Below are 20,810 nucleotides of genomic sequence, written 5' to 3'. Positions count from 1 at the left end.
GCCCTGAAGGTTTATGTAATGGTAAGTAAGTGAAAAACATCACAAAATACACATATTATTAAACTTTTATTCAGTTGGCATGATTCTGCATAAATAAACAAAAATTACTTCATCAAGAATATCATCAGTTTCCAGTTTCTTATGAAAATGACAGGGGAATTTACACTACTTTTTGTACCTTTTTGTACACAGCACCTAGTTCCCTTTACTTCATGACCATCATCACAAAATTGTGAGATCGGATAGCTGAACCATGTTACATTACAAAACAGTGTCGCAAAGTGCTTGATGTTATATTGTTTACCCCTTTCCTTTTTTTCTCATCAGTACTCGTCGAGGCAAAATTTTATTTTCTTTTCAGCTCAGTCACAGTTAGTATTAAATGTACAGCAGTTCTCTGCAGAGTGTCTCTTTTGTGCTGTTCTTGTACTGCTTGATCTGCATGTTCCACAAGCAGTTCTCATCCTGGTACGGTGATAACACGGTAACAACTAAAAAGTCTGCTGCCTTTTCTACTCCACCCCCCTTTTTTTTTTCAGGTAAACTCAATACAACAAGTGAAAAGACAACACAGAGCAACTCTGTACATGAAACACAATGTGATATATAAATATGTGCCAGCACCATGCAGTGGTGACATGTTGTAGCTGGCCTGAAACATTGTTTCCTTTGATATATATCAACATTGCTATGGACAGTTGTTTCTGTGTTTCAAAGCATATTTATAAACATGTTTTCAAACAGTATACACAAGTGGGACATGGAAACATATTTTGAAAACATCTTTTGAGATCAGTGTGTATGCACCTTTACAACTCGTCATAACTACCTCCCTTGCATTAAAATGTAGTGAATGTTGTACAACAAATATTTTAATCTTACCTTTCTGATATCATTCCAAATGTGAAAGTAAAGTTTAATCACTGGAGCTTGTTAAATTTAAGAAAACCATTATTTAACAATACACTTGTTGCCCCCAAACAATATTGCAATGCGAGTCTACATTGCCCTTCAACCACACATTGGCCAATATTTATGGTACAATGCTCACACATGTGAGACAATTTTCATTTGTATTCTCATAGACCCACTGTAAACATGTATGATAGGTTGCAGATGGTGCTTTTGCAGTTTTGAGCAATTACAATATTTTATCATTAAAAAACAAAAAGAGGAAAACACGTTGTTGGTCCATAACACTCCACATACACTCCTGGAAATGGAAAAAAGAACACATTGACACTGGTGTGTCAGACCCACCATACTTGCTCCGGACACTGCGAGAGGGCTGTACAAGCAATGATCACACGCACGGCACAGCGGACACACCAGAAACCGCGGTGTTGGCCGTCGAATGGCGCTAGCTGCGCAGCATTTGTGCACCGCCGCCGTCAGTGTCAGCCAGTTTGCCGTGGCATACGGAGCTCCATTGCAGTCTTTAACACTGGTAGCATGCCGCGACAGCGTGGACGTGAACCGTATGTGCAGTTGACGGACTTTGAGCGAGGGCGTATAGTGGGCATGCGGGAGGCCGGGTGGACGTACCGCCGAATTGCTCAACACGTGGGGCGTGAGGTCTCCACAGTACATCGATGTTGTCGCCAGTGGTCGGCGGAAGGTGCACGTGCCCGTCGACCTGGGACCGGACCGCAGCGACGCACGGATGCACGCCAAGACCGTAGGATCCTACGCAGTGCCGTAGGGGACCGCACCGCCACTTCCCAGCAAATTAGGGACACTGTTGCTCCTGGGGTATCGGCCAAGACCATTCGCAACCGTCTCCATGAAGCTGGGCTACGGTCCCGCACACCGTTAGGCCGTCTTCCGCTCACGCCCCAACATCGTGCAGCCCGCCTCCAGTGGTGTCGCGACAGGCGTGAATGGAGGGACGAATGGAGACGTGTCGTCTTCAGCGATGAGAGTAGCTTCTGCCTTGGTGCCAATGATGGTCGTATGCGTGTTTGGCGCCGTGCAGGTGAGTGCCACAATCATGACTGCATACGACCGAGGCACACAGGGCCAACACCCGGCATCATGGTGTGGGGAGCGATCTCCTACACTGGCCGTACACCACTGGTGATCGTCGAGGGGACACTGAATAGTGCACGGTACATCCAAACTGTCATCGAACCCATCGTTCTACCATTCCTAGACCGGCAAGGGAACTTGCTGTTCCAACAGGACAATGCACGTCCGCATGTATCCCGTGCCACCCAACGTGCTCTAGAAGGTGTAAGTCAACTACCCTGGCCAGCAAGATCTCCGGATCTGTCCCCCATTGAGCATGTTTGGGGCTGGATGAAGCGTCGTCTCACGCGGTCTGCACGTCCAGCACGAACGCTGGTCCAACTGAGGCGCCAGGTGGAAATGGCATGGCAAGCCGTTCCACAGGACTACATCCAGCATCTCTACGATCGTCTCCATGGGAGAATAGCAGCCTGCATTGCTGCGAAAGGTGGATATACACTGTACTAGTGCCGACATTGTGCATGCTCTGTTGCCTGTGTCTATGTGCCTGTGGTTCTGTCAGTGTGATCATGTGATGTATCTGACCCCAGGAATGTGTCAATAAAGTTTCCCCTTCCTGGGACAATGAATTCACGGTGTTCTTATTTCAATTTCCAGGAGTGTATTTCAAAATAAATAAATTTTATTGAGCTATAAGGTCACAGACAAAACAAGTACTGTGATACACTTCAACTTCAATGGGCATGGACCAATCTGTTCTGACTTTCTGGTGGGTTTGTTGCTTGTGATTTTTGTGATTCCTCATAATGAGATCCCACAAATGTATTTATGGTTGGTAAAGTTCCAAAAATTCGAGAACTTGCATATTACTCCAAAATTTCTAAGACATTGTGATTTCAAGAATCCAGTGAACCAAAGCAACATTGATGATCATGTGGGGTCACTGTACTGATATTTACCCCAACACCCCTTGATGTCTGGTCAAAATACCAACAAGCAATGAAGTCATACCAAGATTGGGGCTAATGTTGTTACAACACTATTTCATTGACCTGCACATTGGATACAATGCTATTTCATTGATGCACATTGGAATAGCTTTGTTGGTGACAACTTGTGCACCTAGCCTTATAACTCAATAATTTATTTAGAATAATATTTCTTTAAGTAATAGTATTGGATAGTTGCTACTCATAATATAGTGGAGAAGCTGAGTCACAGATAGGCACAACAAAAAGACTGTCACACAATAATCTTTCAGTCAATAAGGCCAGTGTCAAAAACAAGCAACAGACACACACACACACACACACACGAAACATTCCACGTGGGAAAAATATATCTAAAAACAAAGATGATGTGACTTACCAAACGAAAGCGCTGGCAGGTCGATAGACACACAAACAAACACAAACATACACACAAAATTCAAGCTTTCGCAACAAACTGTTGCTTCATCAGGAAAGAGGGAAGGAGAGGGAAAGACGAAAGGATGTGGGTTTTAAGGGAGTGGGTAAGGAGTCATTCCAATCCCGGGAGCGGAAAGACTTACCTTGGGGGAAAAAAGGACAGGTATACACTCGCACACACACACATATCCATCCGCACATACACAGACACAAGCAGATATATATATATATATATATATATATATATATATATATATATATATATATATATATATATATATATATGACCACAGTATCAGGCAACTGAAATCAGACTTGCAATATTGTTACATTCCATCCTGGATATGTCTGCTTGTGTCTGTGTATGTGCGGATGGATATGTGTGTGTGTTCGAGTGTATACCTGTCCTTTTTTCCCCCAAGGTAAGTCTTTCCGCTCCCGGAATTGGAATGACTCCTTACCCACTCCCTTAAAACCCATATATATATATATATATATATATATATATATATATATATATATATATATATATATATATATATATATATATATACACAGTTCCGTCCTCCATCACAGCGGGACCCACCTCCTCTTCCTCAAAATCACCCTCTCCAAACCTTCCAGGAATTTCTGACTTCCAGCCTTGCATCTCAATCCTTCTTAAAAAAAACCTTAATCCTACTCTCAACAGCACCACTGCTGAAGCCCAGGCTATCCGTGATCTGAAGGCTGACCGATCCATCATCATTCTTCCGGCAGACAAGGGTTCCACGACCGTGGTACTTGATCGTCGGGAGAATGTGGCTGAGGGACTGCGTCAGCTTTCAGACAAAACCACATACAAAGTTTGCCAAGGTAATCCCATTCCCGATGTCCAGGCAGAGCTTCAAGGAATCCTCAGAACCTTAGGCCCCCTGCAAAACCTTTCACCTGACTCCATCAACCTCCTGACCCCACCGACACCCCGCACCCCTACCTTCTACCTTCTTCCTAAAATTCACAAACCCAATCATCCTGGCCGCCCCATTGTAGCTGGTTACCAAGCCCCCATTACATGCAGTCTCCCTTCCTTCATCAAAGACACCAACCACTTTCTCGAACGCCTGGAATCCTTACCCTATCTGTTACCCCCCGAAACCATCCATGTAACCATTGATGCCACTTCCTTATACACAAATATTCCGCACGTCCAGGGCCTTGCTGCGATGGAGCATTTCCTTTCACGCCGAGCACCTGCCACCCTACCTAAAACCTCTTTCCTCATTACCTTAGCCAGCTTCATCCTGACCCACAACTTCTTCACTTTTGAAGGCCAGACACACCAACAATTAAAGGGAACAGCCATGGGTACCAGGATGGCCCCCTCATGCGCCAACCTATTCATGGGTCACTTAGAGGAAGCCTTCTTGGTTACCCAGGCCTGCCAACCCAAAGTTTGGTACAGATTTATTGATGACATCTTCATGATCTGGACTCACAGTGAAGAAGAACTCCAGAATTTCCTCTCCAACCTCAACTCCTTTGGTTCCATCAGATTCACCTGGTCCTACTCCAAATCCCACGCCACTTTCCTTGACGTTGACCTCCATCTGTCCAATGGCCAGCTTCACACGTCCGTCCACATCAAACCCACCAACAAGCAACAGTACCTCCATTATGACAGCTGCTACCCATTCCACATCAAATGGTCCCTTCCCTAAAGCCTAGGTCTTCGTGGCAAACAAATCTGCTCCAGTCCGGAATCCCTGAAACATTACACCAACAACTTGACAACAGCATTCGCATCCCGCAACTACCCTCCCGACCTGGTACAGAAGCAAATAAACAGAGCCACTTCCTCATCCCCTCAAACCCAGAACCTCCCACAGAAGGACCACAAAAGTTCCCCACTTGTGACAGGATACTTTCCGGGACTGGACCAGACTCTGAATGTGGCTCTCCAGCAGGGATACGACTTCCTCAAATCCTGCCCCGAAATGAGATCCATCCTTCGTGAAATCCTCCCCACTCCACCAAGAGTGTCTTTCCGCCATCCACCTAACCTTCGTAACCTGTTAGTTCATCCCTATGAAAGCCCCAAACCACCTTCCCTACCCTCTGGCTCCTACCCTTGTAACCGCCCCCAGTGTAAAACCTGTCCCATGCACCCTCCCACCACCACCTACTCCAGTCCTGTAACCCGGAAGGTGTACAAGATCAAAGGCAGAGCCACGTGTGAAAGCACCCACGTGATCTACCAACTGACCTGCCTACACTGTGACGCATTCTATGTGGGAATGACCAGCAACAAACTGTCCATTCGCATGAATGGACACAGGCAGACAGTGTTTGTTGGTAATGAGGGTCACCCTGTGGCTAAACATGCCTTGGTGCACGGCCAGCACATCTTGGCACAGTGTTACACCGTCTGGATTATCTGGATACTTCTGACTAACAGCAACCTGTCAGAACTCCGGAGATGGGAACTTGCCCTTCAGTATATCCTCTCCTCTTGTTATCCGCCAGGCCTCAATCTCCGCTAATTTCAATTTGCCGCCGCTCATACCTCACCTGTCTTTCAACAACATCTTTGCCTCTACTTCCGCCTCGACTGACATCTCTGCCCAAACTCTTTGCCTTTACAAATGTCTGCTTGTGTCTGCGTATGTGCGGATGGATATGTGTGCGTGTGAGCGAGTATATACCTGTCCTTTTTTTCCCCCAAGGTAAGTCTTTCCGCTCCCGGGATTGGAATGACTCCTTACCCACTCCCTAAAAACCCACATCCTTTCATCTTTCCCTCTCCTTCCCTCTTTCCTGACGAAGCAACAGCTTGTTGAGAAAGCTTGAATTTTGTGTGTATGTTTGTGTTTGTTTGTGTTTCTATCGACCTGCCAGCGCTTTCGTTCGGTAAGTCAAATCATCTTTGTTTTTTTTATATATATATGGTTCCGTCAGATTCACCTGGTTCTACTCCAAATCCCATGCCACTTTCCTTGATGTTGACCTCCACCTGACCAATGGCCAGCTTCACACATCTGTGCACATCAAACCCACCAACAAGCAACAGTACCTCCATTACGACAGCTGCCACCCATTCCACATCAAACGGTCCCTCCCATACAGCTTAGGTCTTCGTGGCAAACGAATCTGCTCCAGTCCGGAATCCCTGAAACATTACACCAACAACCTGACAACAGCATTCGCATCCCGCAACTACCCTCCCGACCTGGTACAGAAGCAAATAACCAGAGCCACTTCCTCATCCTCTCAAACCCAGAACCTCCCACAGAAGAACCACAAAAGTGCCCCACTTGTGACAGGATACTTTCCGGGACTGGATCAGATTCTGAATGTGGCTCTCCAGCAGGGATACGACTTCCTCAAATCCTGCCCTGAAATGAGATCCATCCTTCATGAAATCCTCCCCACTCCACCAAGAGTGTCTTTCCGCCGTCCACCTAACCTTCGTAACCTCTTAGTTCATCCCTATGAAAGCCCCAAACCACCTTCCCTACCCTCTGGCTCCTACCCTTGTAACCGCCCCCAGTGTAAAACCTGTCCCATGCACCCTCCCACCACCACCTACTCTAGTCCTGTAACCCGGAAGGTGTACACGATCAAAGGCAGAGCCACGTGTGAAAGCACCCACGTGATCTACCAACTGACCTGCCTACACTGTGACGCATTCTATGTGGGAATGACCAGCAACAAACTGTCCATTCGCATGAATGGACACAGGCAGACAGTGTTTGTTGGTAATGAGGATCACCCTGTGGCTAAACATGCCTTGGTGCACGGCCAGCACATCTTGGCACAGTGTTACGCCGTCCGGGTTATCTGGATACTTCCCACTAACACCAACCTATCCGAACTCTGGAGATGGGAACTTGCCCTTCAATATATCCTCTCTTCCCGTTATCCACCAGGCCTCAATCTCCGCTAATTTCAAGTTGCCACCACTCATACCTCACCTGTCATTCAACAACATCTTTGCCTCTGCACTTCTGCCTCGACTGACATCTCTGCCCAAACTCTTTGTCTTTAAATATGTCTGCTTGTGTCATATATATATATATATATATATATATATATGTCTGCTTGTGTCTGTGTATGTGCGGATGGATATGTGTGTGTGTGTGTGTGTGCGAGTGTATACCTGTCCTTTTTTCCCCCAAGGTAAGTCTTTCCGCTCCCGTGATTGGAATGACTCCTTACCCACTCCCTTAAAACCCACATCCTTTCGTCTTTCCCTCTCCTTCCCTCTTTCCTGATGAGGCAACAGTTCGTTGCGAAAGCTTGAATTTTGTGTGTATGTTTGTGTTTGTCTGTCGATCTGCCAGCACTTTCATTTGGTAAGTCACATCATCTTTGTTTTTATATATATATATATATATATATATATATATATATATATATATATATATATATATTAGGACCTGTGGCTGTTAATTGAATGTAAATACATAAAACTGCAACCAGTCACTTCTTTGAATAATTATTTATTATTCTGTGAACCAGTTTTCAAACCTTTTCAGGTTCATCTTCAGATAGTTTTCTGGAAGTTACATCATTATTTCTAGCTAATACTGGGTGCTGGCTCTGTGACAAGAAGATGGAACATGCTTTAATGTATTGCCATGACTATTGTTTGTCTGTCAATATGGAAGCCAAATTTACTAAATTAAAGTGTGCTCCATCTTCTTGTCACAGAGACAGCACCCAGCATTAAGCTAGAAATAGTAATGTATTTACAGTTGCAGTACTGTTCTTATGGACAGTAAACTATGTTTCTCTATGTCAAAGGTTGTCTTCCTTCCATTTGTTGTTTGTTGTTGTTGGGGTGTTGAGGATTTCATGATACATTTATCTTGCTTTTTGCTACCAGTCTTCCAGAAGTCCTGTGCTTTGTGTTGTTGATATCAGGCTGTTGGCTGTCATCCAATTTTGAATGAAGAAGCTTGTAACAACCAAGACGTAGGTTATTCTGGTTTGCATGTATTTTAAGATAGTGGTCTATGGGTACTGTCTTTAAATAGTAATCAAAATATCCTCAGTCCTGGGTTCTAACCCTGCCACCACTTAAATTTTGCTTAAAAGTAACCAGAATTGCTGGCTGAAGATTTCCAGCATAAGAAGTTACCCTCATTCTGCCAATAACATTGCCAAAGAGAGTGGAAGAATCACCAATGATCAATGGCATGAGGCTGCAGAAGGCAGTGGAAACCACTACATTAAAGACATAAAATGTGTATCCACAGGACTTGTGGCCAGTAATTGGAAAAGTGTCATGAGGATCCCTCCATTGGTAAAAGGAATAGTCCCCCATTCAGATCTCCAGGTGGGGACCGCCAAGGGGGAGTTGACCACGACAAAAAGATTGAATAGCCAGTGAAAGAGTAACGTTATATGAATTGGGGCATGGGATGTCAGAAGTTTGAACGTAGTAGAGAAGCTATAAAATCTGGAAACAGAAACACAAAGGCTCAGTCTAGATACAATGGCTGTCAGGGAAGTGAAATGGAAATAAAACAAAGATTTTTGGTTAGATGAGTATAGGACAATATCAACAGCAGCAGAAAATTGTATGATGGGAGTTAGGACTCATTATGAATAGGAAGGAGGACAGAGAGTGTGTTACCATGAATGGTTCATTGATAGACTTGTTGTCATGAGGACTGACAACAAACCAATAACAACAGTTCAGGCATACATGGTGATGTCATAAGCTGGAAATGAAGAGATAGAGAAAGTATATGAGGATACTGAATGGATTATTCAGTACATAAAGGGAGACAAAAGTCTAATAGTCATTGGGGACTGGAATGCAGTTGTAGGGGAATGAGTAGAAGAAAGAGTTATGGGAGAATATCAGCTTGGTACTAGGAATGAGAGAGGAGAAAGACTAACTGAGTTCTGCAATAAATTTCAGCTAGTAATGGCAACAAACTCATAAGAGGATGAGGTACACTTGGGAAAGGCCTGGAGGTACAGGAAGATTCAGTTAGATTACACTGTGGTCAGGCAGAGATTCCAAAATCAGACACTGGATTGAAGGCATGCCCAGGAGCAGACTCAGATCACAATTTAGCAGTTATGAAGAGTAGGCTGAAGTTTAGGAGACTAATCAGGAAGAATCAATATGAAAGAAGAAGAATACAGAAGTACTAAGGAATGAAGAGATACACTTGAAGTTCTCTAAGGATATAGATACTGCCGTACCGAATAGCTCAGCAGGAAGCTTAGTTGAAGAGGAAAGGACATCTCTAAGAAGGGCAGACACAGAAGCTGGAAAGAGAGACATAGGTACAAAGTGGGTATCTGTGAAGAAACCATGGATAACAGAAGAAATACTTCAGTTGATCAATCAAAGAAACAAGTACAAAAATGTTCAGGGAAATTCAGAATACGTGAATACAAGTCACGTAGGAATGAAATAAACAGGAAGTGCAGGGAAGCTAGGATAAATTGGCTGCACAAAAAATGAAAAATATATGATTGTCATAAGTACTGCCTCAGCATATAGAACAGTCAAAAAAACCTTCAGTTAAATTAAAAGCAAGGATCATAACATTAAGAGTGCAATGTAGATTTGTAGAATGTATGAGTCTGGTGATATATAATCTAACTTTTGGAAAAATATCAAGCAGATAATTCTGAAGATTGCAAGAGCTGAGAAGTACAAGAACTATTGCACAATCAGCTTAACATCTAATGCATCTAACTTGTCGACAAGAATAATATACAGAAGAATGGAAAAGAAAATTGAGGATATGTTAGTTGATGATCAATCTGACTTTAGGAAAGGTAAAGTCACCAGAGAGGCAGTTCTGACATTGTGGCTGGTAATGGAAGCACAACTAAAGAAAAATCAAGACACATTCATAGGATTTGTTGACTCAGAAAAAGCATCTTACAATGTCAAATGATGCAAGATGTTCAAAAGTCTGAGGAAAATAAGAGTAAGCCATGGGGAGAGAGGGATAATGCACAACAGAAGGCTGAAGGGGAAGGAAGAGGGATGTAGAAAAGGACTGGACTCCCCTATAACCCCAGGCCTTTCCTACTCATCCCATTCAGTAAGTCTCCCCTGACTCATGATTCTGGACAACTTTTCCAAATGTAGCCAGTCCTTTTTCTTCATCCCTCTTCCTTTCCCCCTCAAACCTTCAGCCAGAAGAAGGAGTCAATTGCTCTGAAAGCTTGCAAATTTTCTTAACCCTTATATGCTTGTGTTCTCCTGCTGCTGCTTGGAAAATAGATTGTTTATCTATCCAGTTAAATTATACTGCCTATTTCTAAGTATTTCTTTAACCTATTTTCTGGGTGGGCCCCACATGCCTTAATAAATTTGAGGAAAGACATTATTGCAGCAGGCTATATTTAAGTATTTTCTTTGCACCTCTAGTTTTGGGCACTGCTCATTGTCAAGTGCATCAAAAATATAGTAACACACCACTAAATCAAGAGAAGAGAGCTAAAATATGAAAATCATACAACTAAATTGGTTGTATAGTTATACAAACATAGTAGTTACCTAAAGTAATAGATGTGACTGCATCATTGTCATTGTTGTTGTTGTTGTGGTCTTCAGTCCTGAGACTGGTTTGATACAGCTCTCCATGCTACTCTATCCTGTGCAAGCTTCTTCATCTCCCAATACCTACTGCAGCCTACATCCTTCTGAATCTGCTTAGTGTATTCATCTCTTGGTCTCCCTCTATGATTTTTACCCTCCACACTGCCCTCCAATACCAAATTGGTGATCCCTCGATATCTCAGAACATGTCCTACAAACCAATCTCTTCTTCTAGTCAAGTTGTGCCACAAGCTCCTCTTCTCCACAATTCTATTCAATACCTCCTCATTAGTTATGTGATCTACCCATCTAATCTTCAGCATTCTTCTGTAGCACCACATTTCGAAAGCTTCTATTCTCTTCTTGTCTAAACTATTTATTGTCCACGTTTCACTTCCATGCATGGCTACACTCCATACAAATACTTTCAGAAACGACTTCCTAACATTTAAATCTATACTCGATGTTAACAAATTTTTCTTCTTCTGAAACGCCTTCCTTGCCATTGCCAGTCTACATTTTATATCCTCTCTACTTCGGCTATCATCCGTTATTTTGCTCCCCAAATAGCAAAACTCCTTTACTACTTTAAGTGTCTCATTTCCTAATCTAATTCCCTCAGCATCACCCGACTTAATTTGACTACATTCCATTATCCTCGTTTTGCTTTTGTTGATGTTCATCTTATACCCCCCTTTCAAGACACTGTCCATTCCGTTCAACTGCTCTTCCATGTCCTTTGCTGTCTCTGACAGAATTAGAATGTCATTGGCAAACCTCAAAGTTTTTATTTCTTCTCCATGGATTTTAATACCTAGTCCGAACTTTTCTTTTGTTTCCTTTATTGCTTGCTCAATATACAGATTGAATAACATCGGGGATAGGCTACAACCCTGTCTCACTCCCTTCCCAATCACTGCTTCCCTTTCATACCCTTCGACTCGTATGACTGCTATCTGGTTTCTGTACAAATTGTAAATAGCCTTTCGCTCCCTGCATTTTACCCCTGCCACCTTCAGAATTTGGAAGAGAGTATTCCAATCAACATTGTCAATAGCTTTCTCTAAGTCTACAAATGCTAGAAACGTAGGTTTGCCTTTTCTTAATCTTTCTTCTAAGATACTTTAAAAAAATTGTATGCCATGCATATGGTCATAATCTAAAGTATAAATTGCAAGACATGACAGTGCTTCTGACAACAATAACATTATTATGTTATCAAAATGTCACATCTGGTCAGAAGCACCAAGGAAACAAACCTTGTAATGTTTACCACTGTGGAAATGTGATGGGATACTATCTCAAAATCAAACACTTCCACTATATAGTTCGATACAGATGTATATTTAAGTACAAGCATCTACACATGTATATACCAAAAGTCATATAAACTGACTGAATCATCTCTAACTTTTCACCAAGAGAACTTGTGAGCAGAGAGAGAGTCCTCATTTGACGATTGGTGTTTTACATCAACACCACACAGTCCCCCCTCACAGTACAGAGTACTTGTGATTAGTCCTGGGGGGGAGGGGGGGATGTAGTGGTTGCGTCATATTCAGGGATATTCTGGGGTCCAGGAGCTGGAAGATTGGTACCTTCATGTTGTCCAACGATGAAGCTGATGGTGGAACATGAAGTGGTCGGTCCATCACAAAGTTCTGCAGAAAGCATGGTCAGGTGAGGTGATGACCAGCTCAAGAAAAAGCTGATGGGCTAAAGTGTGGAGAAGAGCTGAAGTATGGAGAGATGATTTAACTTTTGCAGAGTGAAGAGATGAAGGCATGTAGGATGCTCATCTGATAATGGAGGGTTTCCATCCATCAGAAGGATGAGGACATGGGCGTTATCTACTATCAGCAAGATGTCTTTCATTCAGTGTGACGGAACTGAGGAACGAAACACGATCATAGGAGTGTCGACTTCAGCATGGACTCATGTCAACTGGTGGTTTTAGTTGTCTGAGACTGCAGCCATGTGTGTGTGTTGCATTTGCATGAGAGAGAGAGAGAGAGAGAGAGAGAGAGAGAGAGAGAGTGTCTACTGTTGATGAAGGCCATAATGGCCAAAAGCTGTAATTGTGAGCGTCTTTTTGCTGTGCCTATCTGTGCTTAGCATCTCGGCTATATGGTGTGTAAGGATTTTCCTTCTTACAATATTGTGATTTATAGTAAACATTACAACATGCTTCTGGTCAAATGTGACACTTTAAAAACACAGTACTGTGATTGTTGCTGAAATCACTTTCATGTCATGCGCCTTATACACTCCTGGAAATGGAAAAAAGAACACATTGACACCGGTGTGTCAGACCCGCCATACTTGCTCCGGACACTGCGAGAGGGCTGTACAAGCAATGATCACACGCACGGCACAGCGGACACACCAGGAACCGCGGTGTTGGCCGTCGAATGGCGCTAGCTGCGCAGCATTTGTGCACCGCTGCCGTCAGTGTCAGCCAGTTTGCCGTGGCATACGAAGCTCCATCGCAGTCTTTAACACTGGTAGCATGCCGCGACAGCGTGGACGTGAACCGTATGTGCAGTTGACGGACTTTGAGCGAGGGCGTATAGTGGGCATGCGGGAGGCCGGGTGGACGTACCGCCGAATTGCTCAACACGTGGGGCGTGAGGTCTCCACAGTACATCGATGTTGTCGCCAGTGGTCGGCGGAAGGTGCACGTGCCCGTCGACCTGGGACCGGACCGCAGTGACGCACGGATGCACGCCAAGACCGTAGGATCCTACGCAGTGCCGTAGGGGACCGCACCGCCACTTCCCAGCAAATTAGGGACACTGTTGCTCCTGGGGTATCGGCGAGGACCATTCGCAACCGTCTCCATGAAGCTGGGCTACGGTCCCGCACACCGTTAGGCCGTCTTCCGCTCACGCCCCAACATCGTGCAGCCCGCCTCCAGTGGTGTCGCGACAGGCGTGAATGGAGGGACGAATGGAGACGTGTCGTCTTCAGTGATGAGAGTCGCTTCTGCCTTGGTGCCAATGATGGTCATATGCGTGTTTGGCGCCGTGCAGGTGAGCGCCACAATCAGGACTGCATACGACCGAGGCACACAGGGCCAACACCCGGCATCATGGTGTGGGGAGCGATCTCCTACACTGGCCGTACACCACTGGTGATCGTCGAGGGGACACTGAATAGTGCACGGTACATCCAAACCGTCATCGAACCCATCGTTCTACCATTCCTAGACCGGCAAGGGAACTTGCTGTTCCAACAGGACAATGCACGTCCGCATGTATCCCATGCAACCCAACGTGCTCTAGAAGGTGTAAGTCAACTACCCTGGCCAGCAAGATCTCCGGATCTGTCCCCCATTGAGCATGTTTGGGGCTGGATGAAGCGTCGTCTCACGCGGTCTGCACGTCCAGCACGAACGCTGGTCCAACTGAGGCGCCAGGTGGAAATGGCATGGCAAGCCGTTCCACAGGACTACATCCAGCATCTCTACGATCGTCTCCATGGGAGAATGGCAGCCTGCATTGCTGCGAAAGGTGGATATACACTGTACTAGTGCCGACATTGTGCATGCTCTGTTGCCTGTGTCTATGTGCCTGTGGTTCTGTCAGTGTGATCATGTGATGTATCTGACCCCAGGAATGTGTCAATAAAGTTTCCCCTTCCTGGGACAATGAATTCACAGTGTTCTTATTTCAATTTCCAGGAGTGTATTTCAGATGCTGACTGTTGAGGCTTGCTGGCTAGAGATTCTCAGAGTGCTGAAGAAAGCGGGTCTAAACTACAAAGATCTGCTGGTTATACAGAGCTTTTGTAGAAGTGAAGTGGCTGTGATTAGAAATTTTCATCAAGAACAGGAAGCAAAAATTCAAAAAGGTATGAGACATGAGATGTGCTTTTTTTGATCTTGTATTTAGTACTTACGTGCAGAAGTTATAGATGAATTTGTGAAACTGTTGAGGTTAGGATCAAAATTAATGGGCAGAAAATAGACATGCTGCATTATGCAGATGGTGTTTCTGTGGTCATGAATATGAAAGAAGCTCTAGGGAAGGTCTTCAGCACAATGTAAAGGATTTTCTGTAACCAGTATCATACAAAAATTAAAGAAGCCAGTGTGGATACAAGTACTTACATGAAAAAAGAAAAGAAAGAAGACATGCAGAATGCAGTTAGTGACATCAGAAGCTACTTTACAGAACTATAAAAAGCATTATATGATGAAAACAAAGAAAAAGATAAATTTAAAAATGATAGATTGCTTCTTACCATAAAGAAGATACATTAAGTTGCAGACAGGCACAATTAAAAGACACTTACACACACTTACATAAAGCTTTTGGCCACAGATTTGAAGTTAGAGAGGGCAAAAAATAACTCCCAGGTAAGAAAGGATTCAGCAGCCACGCAAAATAGGTGGCACCACCTGTTAACACTATATAGGTCACTAGTGAAAAACTAAAGTAATGGTATGCACTGCTGAAGAAGAATATGAACCTTAAAGAATACAAACTGGAAGAGAGGAGCTAAAATGATAGAAGAATTTACCTATTTGGAAAGCAGGATTATAAGGGATGGTACGAGCCAGAAAGGAAGTGTGAGCAGAGCACGAAATGACAAAATTACATACAATTTAAAAAAGAACTTTTTCACCATCATGAACATCATTCTGAAAATAAGGAATGGATTATGAAAGCATTTTTTTGGAATGTGGCCCCATATGAGTCAGAAACTTGGACAGTAGGAAAACAAGAGAGAAGATGGCTAGTATCCCTGGAGATTTGGTGGTACGGAAGAATGCTGATGATCAGGTGGAGAGACAGAGTTACAAATGAAGAGGTGCTGAGAAGAGTACAGAAAACCAGATCTCTGTGGAGACACATCCAAAAAAGAGACAAACTCATTGGACATGTTTTAAGACACAATAGCATTTTAGGAACAATAATAGGAGGAACCATTAACGATAGGAATCACTGGGGATGATCAAGGATGCCATATATGCTGTGGATTATGAATGAATGAATGAATGAATGAATGAAATTTTATTGTCGTTTAGCTATTACAGCAATTGACAAAGTCATGTGAAATGCAGTACATACGCAGATATGAAGAGGAAGGTAGACATATTAGGCAATTGACATATTGCCACAAATCAGCCTCACGATTGAATACCAAAGAGAGAGAGTATAAGTCACTTCTGGAACAGGTGCATGTGAACACAAGCTGTTAACAAATACTTTTACCACACGGAATTGTGTTTTCAACACAGAGCTGATATTAGCTCATAACTGATGATAAGGATTTGGTAATATGAAGCTGTATCATCTATGTATTAACTTACCCGTATCTTGCAAAATTTGTCCACATCTGTATCAACCTGCTCCTCGTAATAGCTCCTTCAGACCCTGGTTGCAGATTCTCACCTCCTCCCCAATGGAACATGTAGTTGACTTCATTACCATGGCCAGCACCTATAAATTGTACAGGAAAACAAATAGTATAAAATAGTATGCAGTTCTGCTTCTTAAACATATTTTGTTCAGAAAGTAATTTAAGATACTGTAATTTAATAGTGGATGTATTTGTAGTTTATGCTTCAACAGTGTCAGAATGTGAGAGATACAAATAATTCGAAAATAATAATATTTATAGGAAATATAAAATTGTCTTTGCTCAAATGTTTCGAGTTTCCATAAGTTACAATGAAATTCAATTTGAGTTATGTACATCTGTAGGTCTGTGTTATAAATAGCAACTAATTTTGAACAAAAGTGCTGTGAATTATTGTTCTTCTGTAAACATTCAAACTGCAACATTTCATTACGTACCAGCACATTATCAATAGCTCCTACATATAGATGTGTCAGAGCATTATTATAAATAGGTATTATTTTATCAGTTAATTTCTTCAGTATACATGATAAAGTCAAACTCTCCAAACTCTCACTCAATACATCACAACATGTGTAATGTATGCTGCTTACACATCACTCAAACAATTATGATTTAATAATGTGTTCCACAGAAAAATAACTGGAATCTATCATTTACCACTACTAGCTCCATCCCCCTGGTGATTCTGTTAATATATGATGTGGACAACATATGAAACTTTGGAATGCATCAGAATGCACAATACTTTGTTTATCAGGGCCAACATGACTTTATTACAAATATATTTATGTTTGAAATGTTATTTTTTTTAGATTCTATGAAATTTTAAAGGGTGTTGGGAGCTTTGTTATTCAAGCAGTATTTTTATAATAAATTTTCTCCATATTTAGAAACTGTTAAGTAGTGAACATTTGTGTCTTTCAGTCAATAATTTACTTGCACCTTTATCAGTCAGTAACAGCACATTCCTAATTCAATAACATGAATTATCACAAAAACTTCCAACGCTTAAAAAACACTTAAACTACAGTAATATATTTTATACCAATAATAACATTAAACATCAGTTCAAGAAGTCTTATTTTCTTCTTTATTATATGTCTAATTGTGTACAGAACATTTTTTCTCTGTCTCATAATGTACATAAATAAATTTAAAATCAGTTTCACCTATTATGTATGTAAAGACAACATCCCATGCAAGGAAACCGATTCCAAAGTGGTTATACATTATGGCATTTATTTCCTAAAAATTATTCATATCCACAGAAAGAAAAATATATGTTACATTATGCCCTCCACCATCCTTCTCACCCATTGTGAGAAGTTCATTATTTATTCCTCTACATCTGTCCTCGTCAAAGCATTGAGATATACATGGCTGAAGGTGCTTCCCATTGTGCCACATATAATGGTTTCGTCCTCCTCTATTTTTGTATGGATTGTGGGCAAAATGAATGCTTAGATACCTCTGTTTGCACATTAATTAGTGCAATATTGTCTTCACAGTCCCTAAAGGAACAAAACTTTGTAAATAAGCATTCACATTACAGTTGGTGTCTATTTCAAAGTGTCTGATAAATGACCTTTCTGAACCTGTGAGGCTCTTTAATTGGTCACACAAACCTGTGAATGTGTGACAATTCTTACTGTTCTTCTTTGTATACATTCAATGTCTTCAGTTAGTCGTCTTTCAGGGTGGGCCCAGATATATGAGTGATATTCTAGGATGGGCCACACAAGTGTTTCATAAGCAGTCTTCTTTATAGACACTCATTCGTTCATCATGTACCACAGATTCCATCAAGAAGGAGAACCTTCATGGATGTGGAACAAGTCAAATATACATTAGACTAATGGAGTGGCTTGACCGAAGATCACCATGCAGGCAACTATTTTGGAAAAATAAAGAAACTAACACTGTTATGTATTTGCATACTAGAAAATGTAATTATTATAAAAGAAAAATTAAACAGTAAAGGTCAGTGCGTCACCCATAATGAATCTGTATACAGCTACCACACAAGACAAATGAAATATGCACATGTACCTCAGACAAATACAACACTAATACAGAAAGGCAATCTCCAACCTAGCATCAAATTGCATAATTCCTCACCAAAACCCACAAAAATAATAATGGACAGGAACAATTTCAAATCAACCAGGAAGGGCTACATGGTCAAGCACTGCTTCTGTATGGTACTGGAGTATCTACAAAAACAAAACTGTAGGCTTAATTAAGATTGTACTTCAAAAGTGCATAGACTAATAAGACTTAAGGTAATATTATTTTTTGTTAAAATGATGTTTGTAAAACATTTCAATAAACATGTATAGTAATTAAATTGTGAAAAGGGAAGTTGCTACTCACCGTATATCAGAGATGCTTTCCACCTCGTCCCTGTGTGCTCCCCAACAGCATGTCACTGTCCACCACCCCACCCCTACCCTACTATCCCTCCCCCTCCCTGCCCCAGTCTCCGCCTCAACACCACCCAGTCGCCACTCCCATCATACAGTGGTGCTGCTGCTCAAAGTGTGGCCTCAGTTGCCCAAGACTGCAGTTATGTGTATGTGAGTTGCATTTGCATGAGTGTGTATGTGTGTGTTTGTTGTTTAATTTTGACAAATGCCTTACTGGGCGAAAGCTATATTTGTGACAGTCTTGTTGTTGTGCCTATCTGCAACTCATCATCTCCGCTATATGGTAAGCAGCAACTTTCCTTTTCACAATATTGTTACATTCCATCCTGGATTTTCCATTGTTCGAATAGTGATTAAGTAAGGGTCCAATATCTTTTGTGTACTGTACAGTATTAGATTTACTGGACCAATAAATAAGTAAATAAACATGAGACAAAGACATTGTAGAATTTTAATCTGTGTAGTATATTAACAATAAACAGTTGCTACACTGCTTAGTACTCTTTACCCTTATGCCACAAAAATTTAATCAAAAAAATAAGGAGAAACAGCAACTTTGTAAAAAATCTGCATCCTCCTTAGTTTTATTATGTACCTACTGTAGCTATTTATTGCTTAATGTTTACTTAGTTACAGTGGTATTTCTCAAAGAAAATATTTTTACACTTATAAATACTGGGTCCTGTTTACAGTACATTGTAACTTGTTACGCAACTTTATAATAAATACTGGTACTTGTCATGTAGCTAACAGCAATTTTAAATTCCTCTACTTAGGTATTCAGATAACTCATACAAGAGTGGCTAATGAGATATATTATCAATTTTATTTTTAACTGGTTAGGATTCCCAATTTCTTGCTTTATGTTAGATGGAAGCTTGCTGAGTATCTTACCAGCAGGGTACACAGTGCTATTCTGGACCCTAGACAAGAAAACATGGCCTAAATGAAAACTATTTTTGTGTCTTATATTGTGACAGTGTATACCACAATTCTGTTGAAACTGATTTTTATTATCAGTAACAAAATCAATTGTTGTTGTTGTTGTGGTCTTCAGTCCTGAGACTGGTTTGATGCAGCTCTCCATGCTACTCTATCCTGTGCAAGCTTCTTCATTTCCCAGTACCTACTGCAACCTACATCCTTCTGAATCTACTTAGTGTATTTATCTCTTGGTCTCCCTCTACGATGTTTACCCTCCACGCTGCCCTCCAATGCTAAATTTGTGATCCCTTGATGCCTCAAAACATGTCCTACCAACCGATCCCTTCTTCTAGTCAAGTTGTGCCACAAACTTCTCTTCTCCCCAATCCTATTCAATACTTCCTCATTAGTTACGTGATCTACCCACCTTATCTTCAGCATTCTTCTGTAGCACCACATTTCGAAACCTTCTATTCTCTTCTTGTCCAAACTGGTTATCGTCCATGTTTCACTTCCATACATGGCTACACTCCATACAAATACTTTCAGAAACGACTTCCTGACACTTAAATCTATACTCGATGTTAACAAATTTCTCTTCTTCAGAAACGATTTCCTTGACATTGCCAGTCTACATTTTATATCCTCTCTACTTCGACCATCATCAGTTATTTTACTCCCTAAATAGCAAAACTCCTTTACTACTTTAAGTGTCTCATTTCCTAATCTAATCCCCTCAGCATCATTCGATTTAATTTGACTACATTCCATTATCCTCATTTTGCTTTTGTTGATGTTCATCTTATATCTTCCTTTCAAGACACTGTCCATTCCGTTCAACTGCTCTTCCAAGTCCTTTGCTGTCTCTGACAGAATTACAATGTCATCAGCGAACCTCAAAGTTTTTACTTCCTCTCCATGAATTTTAATACCTACTCCGAATTTTTCTTTTGTTTCCTTTACTGCTTGCTCAATATAGAGATTGAATAACTTCAGGGAGAGGCTACAACCGTGTCTCACTCCCTTCCCAACCACTGCTTCCCTTTCATGTCCCTCGACTCTTATAACCGCCATCTGGTTTCTGTACAAATTGTAAATAGCTTTTCGCTCCCTGTATTTTATCCCTGCCACCTTCAGAATTTGGAAGAGAGTATT

General features: G+C 41.9%; 1 protein-coding gene across 4 annotated transcripts in view; it reads right to left on the bottom strand.

Moving 5' to 3' along the window:
• Positions 1-20,810, bottom strand: part of LOC126195115 (esterase FE4-like) — a 193,688-nt gene that overhangs the window by 75,902 nt on the left and 96,976 nt on the right. For 2 of the 4 annotated variants that reach the window (XM_049933604.1, XM_049933593.1), the window contains exon 10: positions 16,253-16,382. The exons of 1 other annotated variant lie outside the window; for it this stretch is intronic. In XM_049933604.1, coding sequence (XP_049789561.1) covers positions 16,253-16,382 — 130 coding nt within the window. The remainder of the gene's footprint in view (positions 1-16,252; positions 16,383-20,810) is intronic. One more of the 4 variants, XM_049933621.1, reaches the window with a different exon arrangement.

This window comes from Schistocerca nitens, chromosome 1 (genome assembly GCF_023898315.1).
Source record: "Schistocerca nitens isolate TAMUIC-IGC-003100 chromosome 1, iqSchNite1.1, whole genome shotgun sequence".
In the NCBI taxonomy this organism is placed as follows: Eukaryota; Metazoa; Arthropoda; class Insecta; order Orthoptera; family Acrididae; genus Schistocerca; species Schistocerca nitens.
The sequence above is the reverse complement of the archived record's forward strand: the minus strand, read 5'-3'. Positions and strand labels throughout refer to the sequence as shown.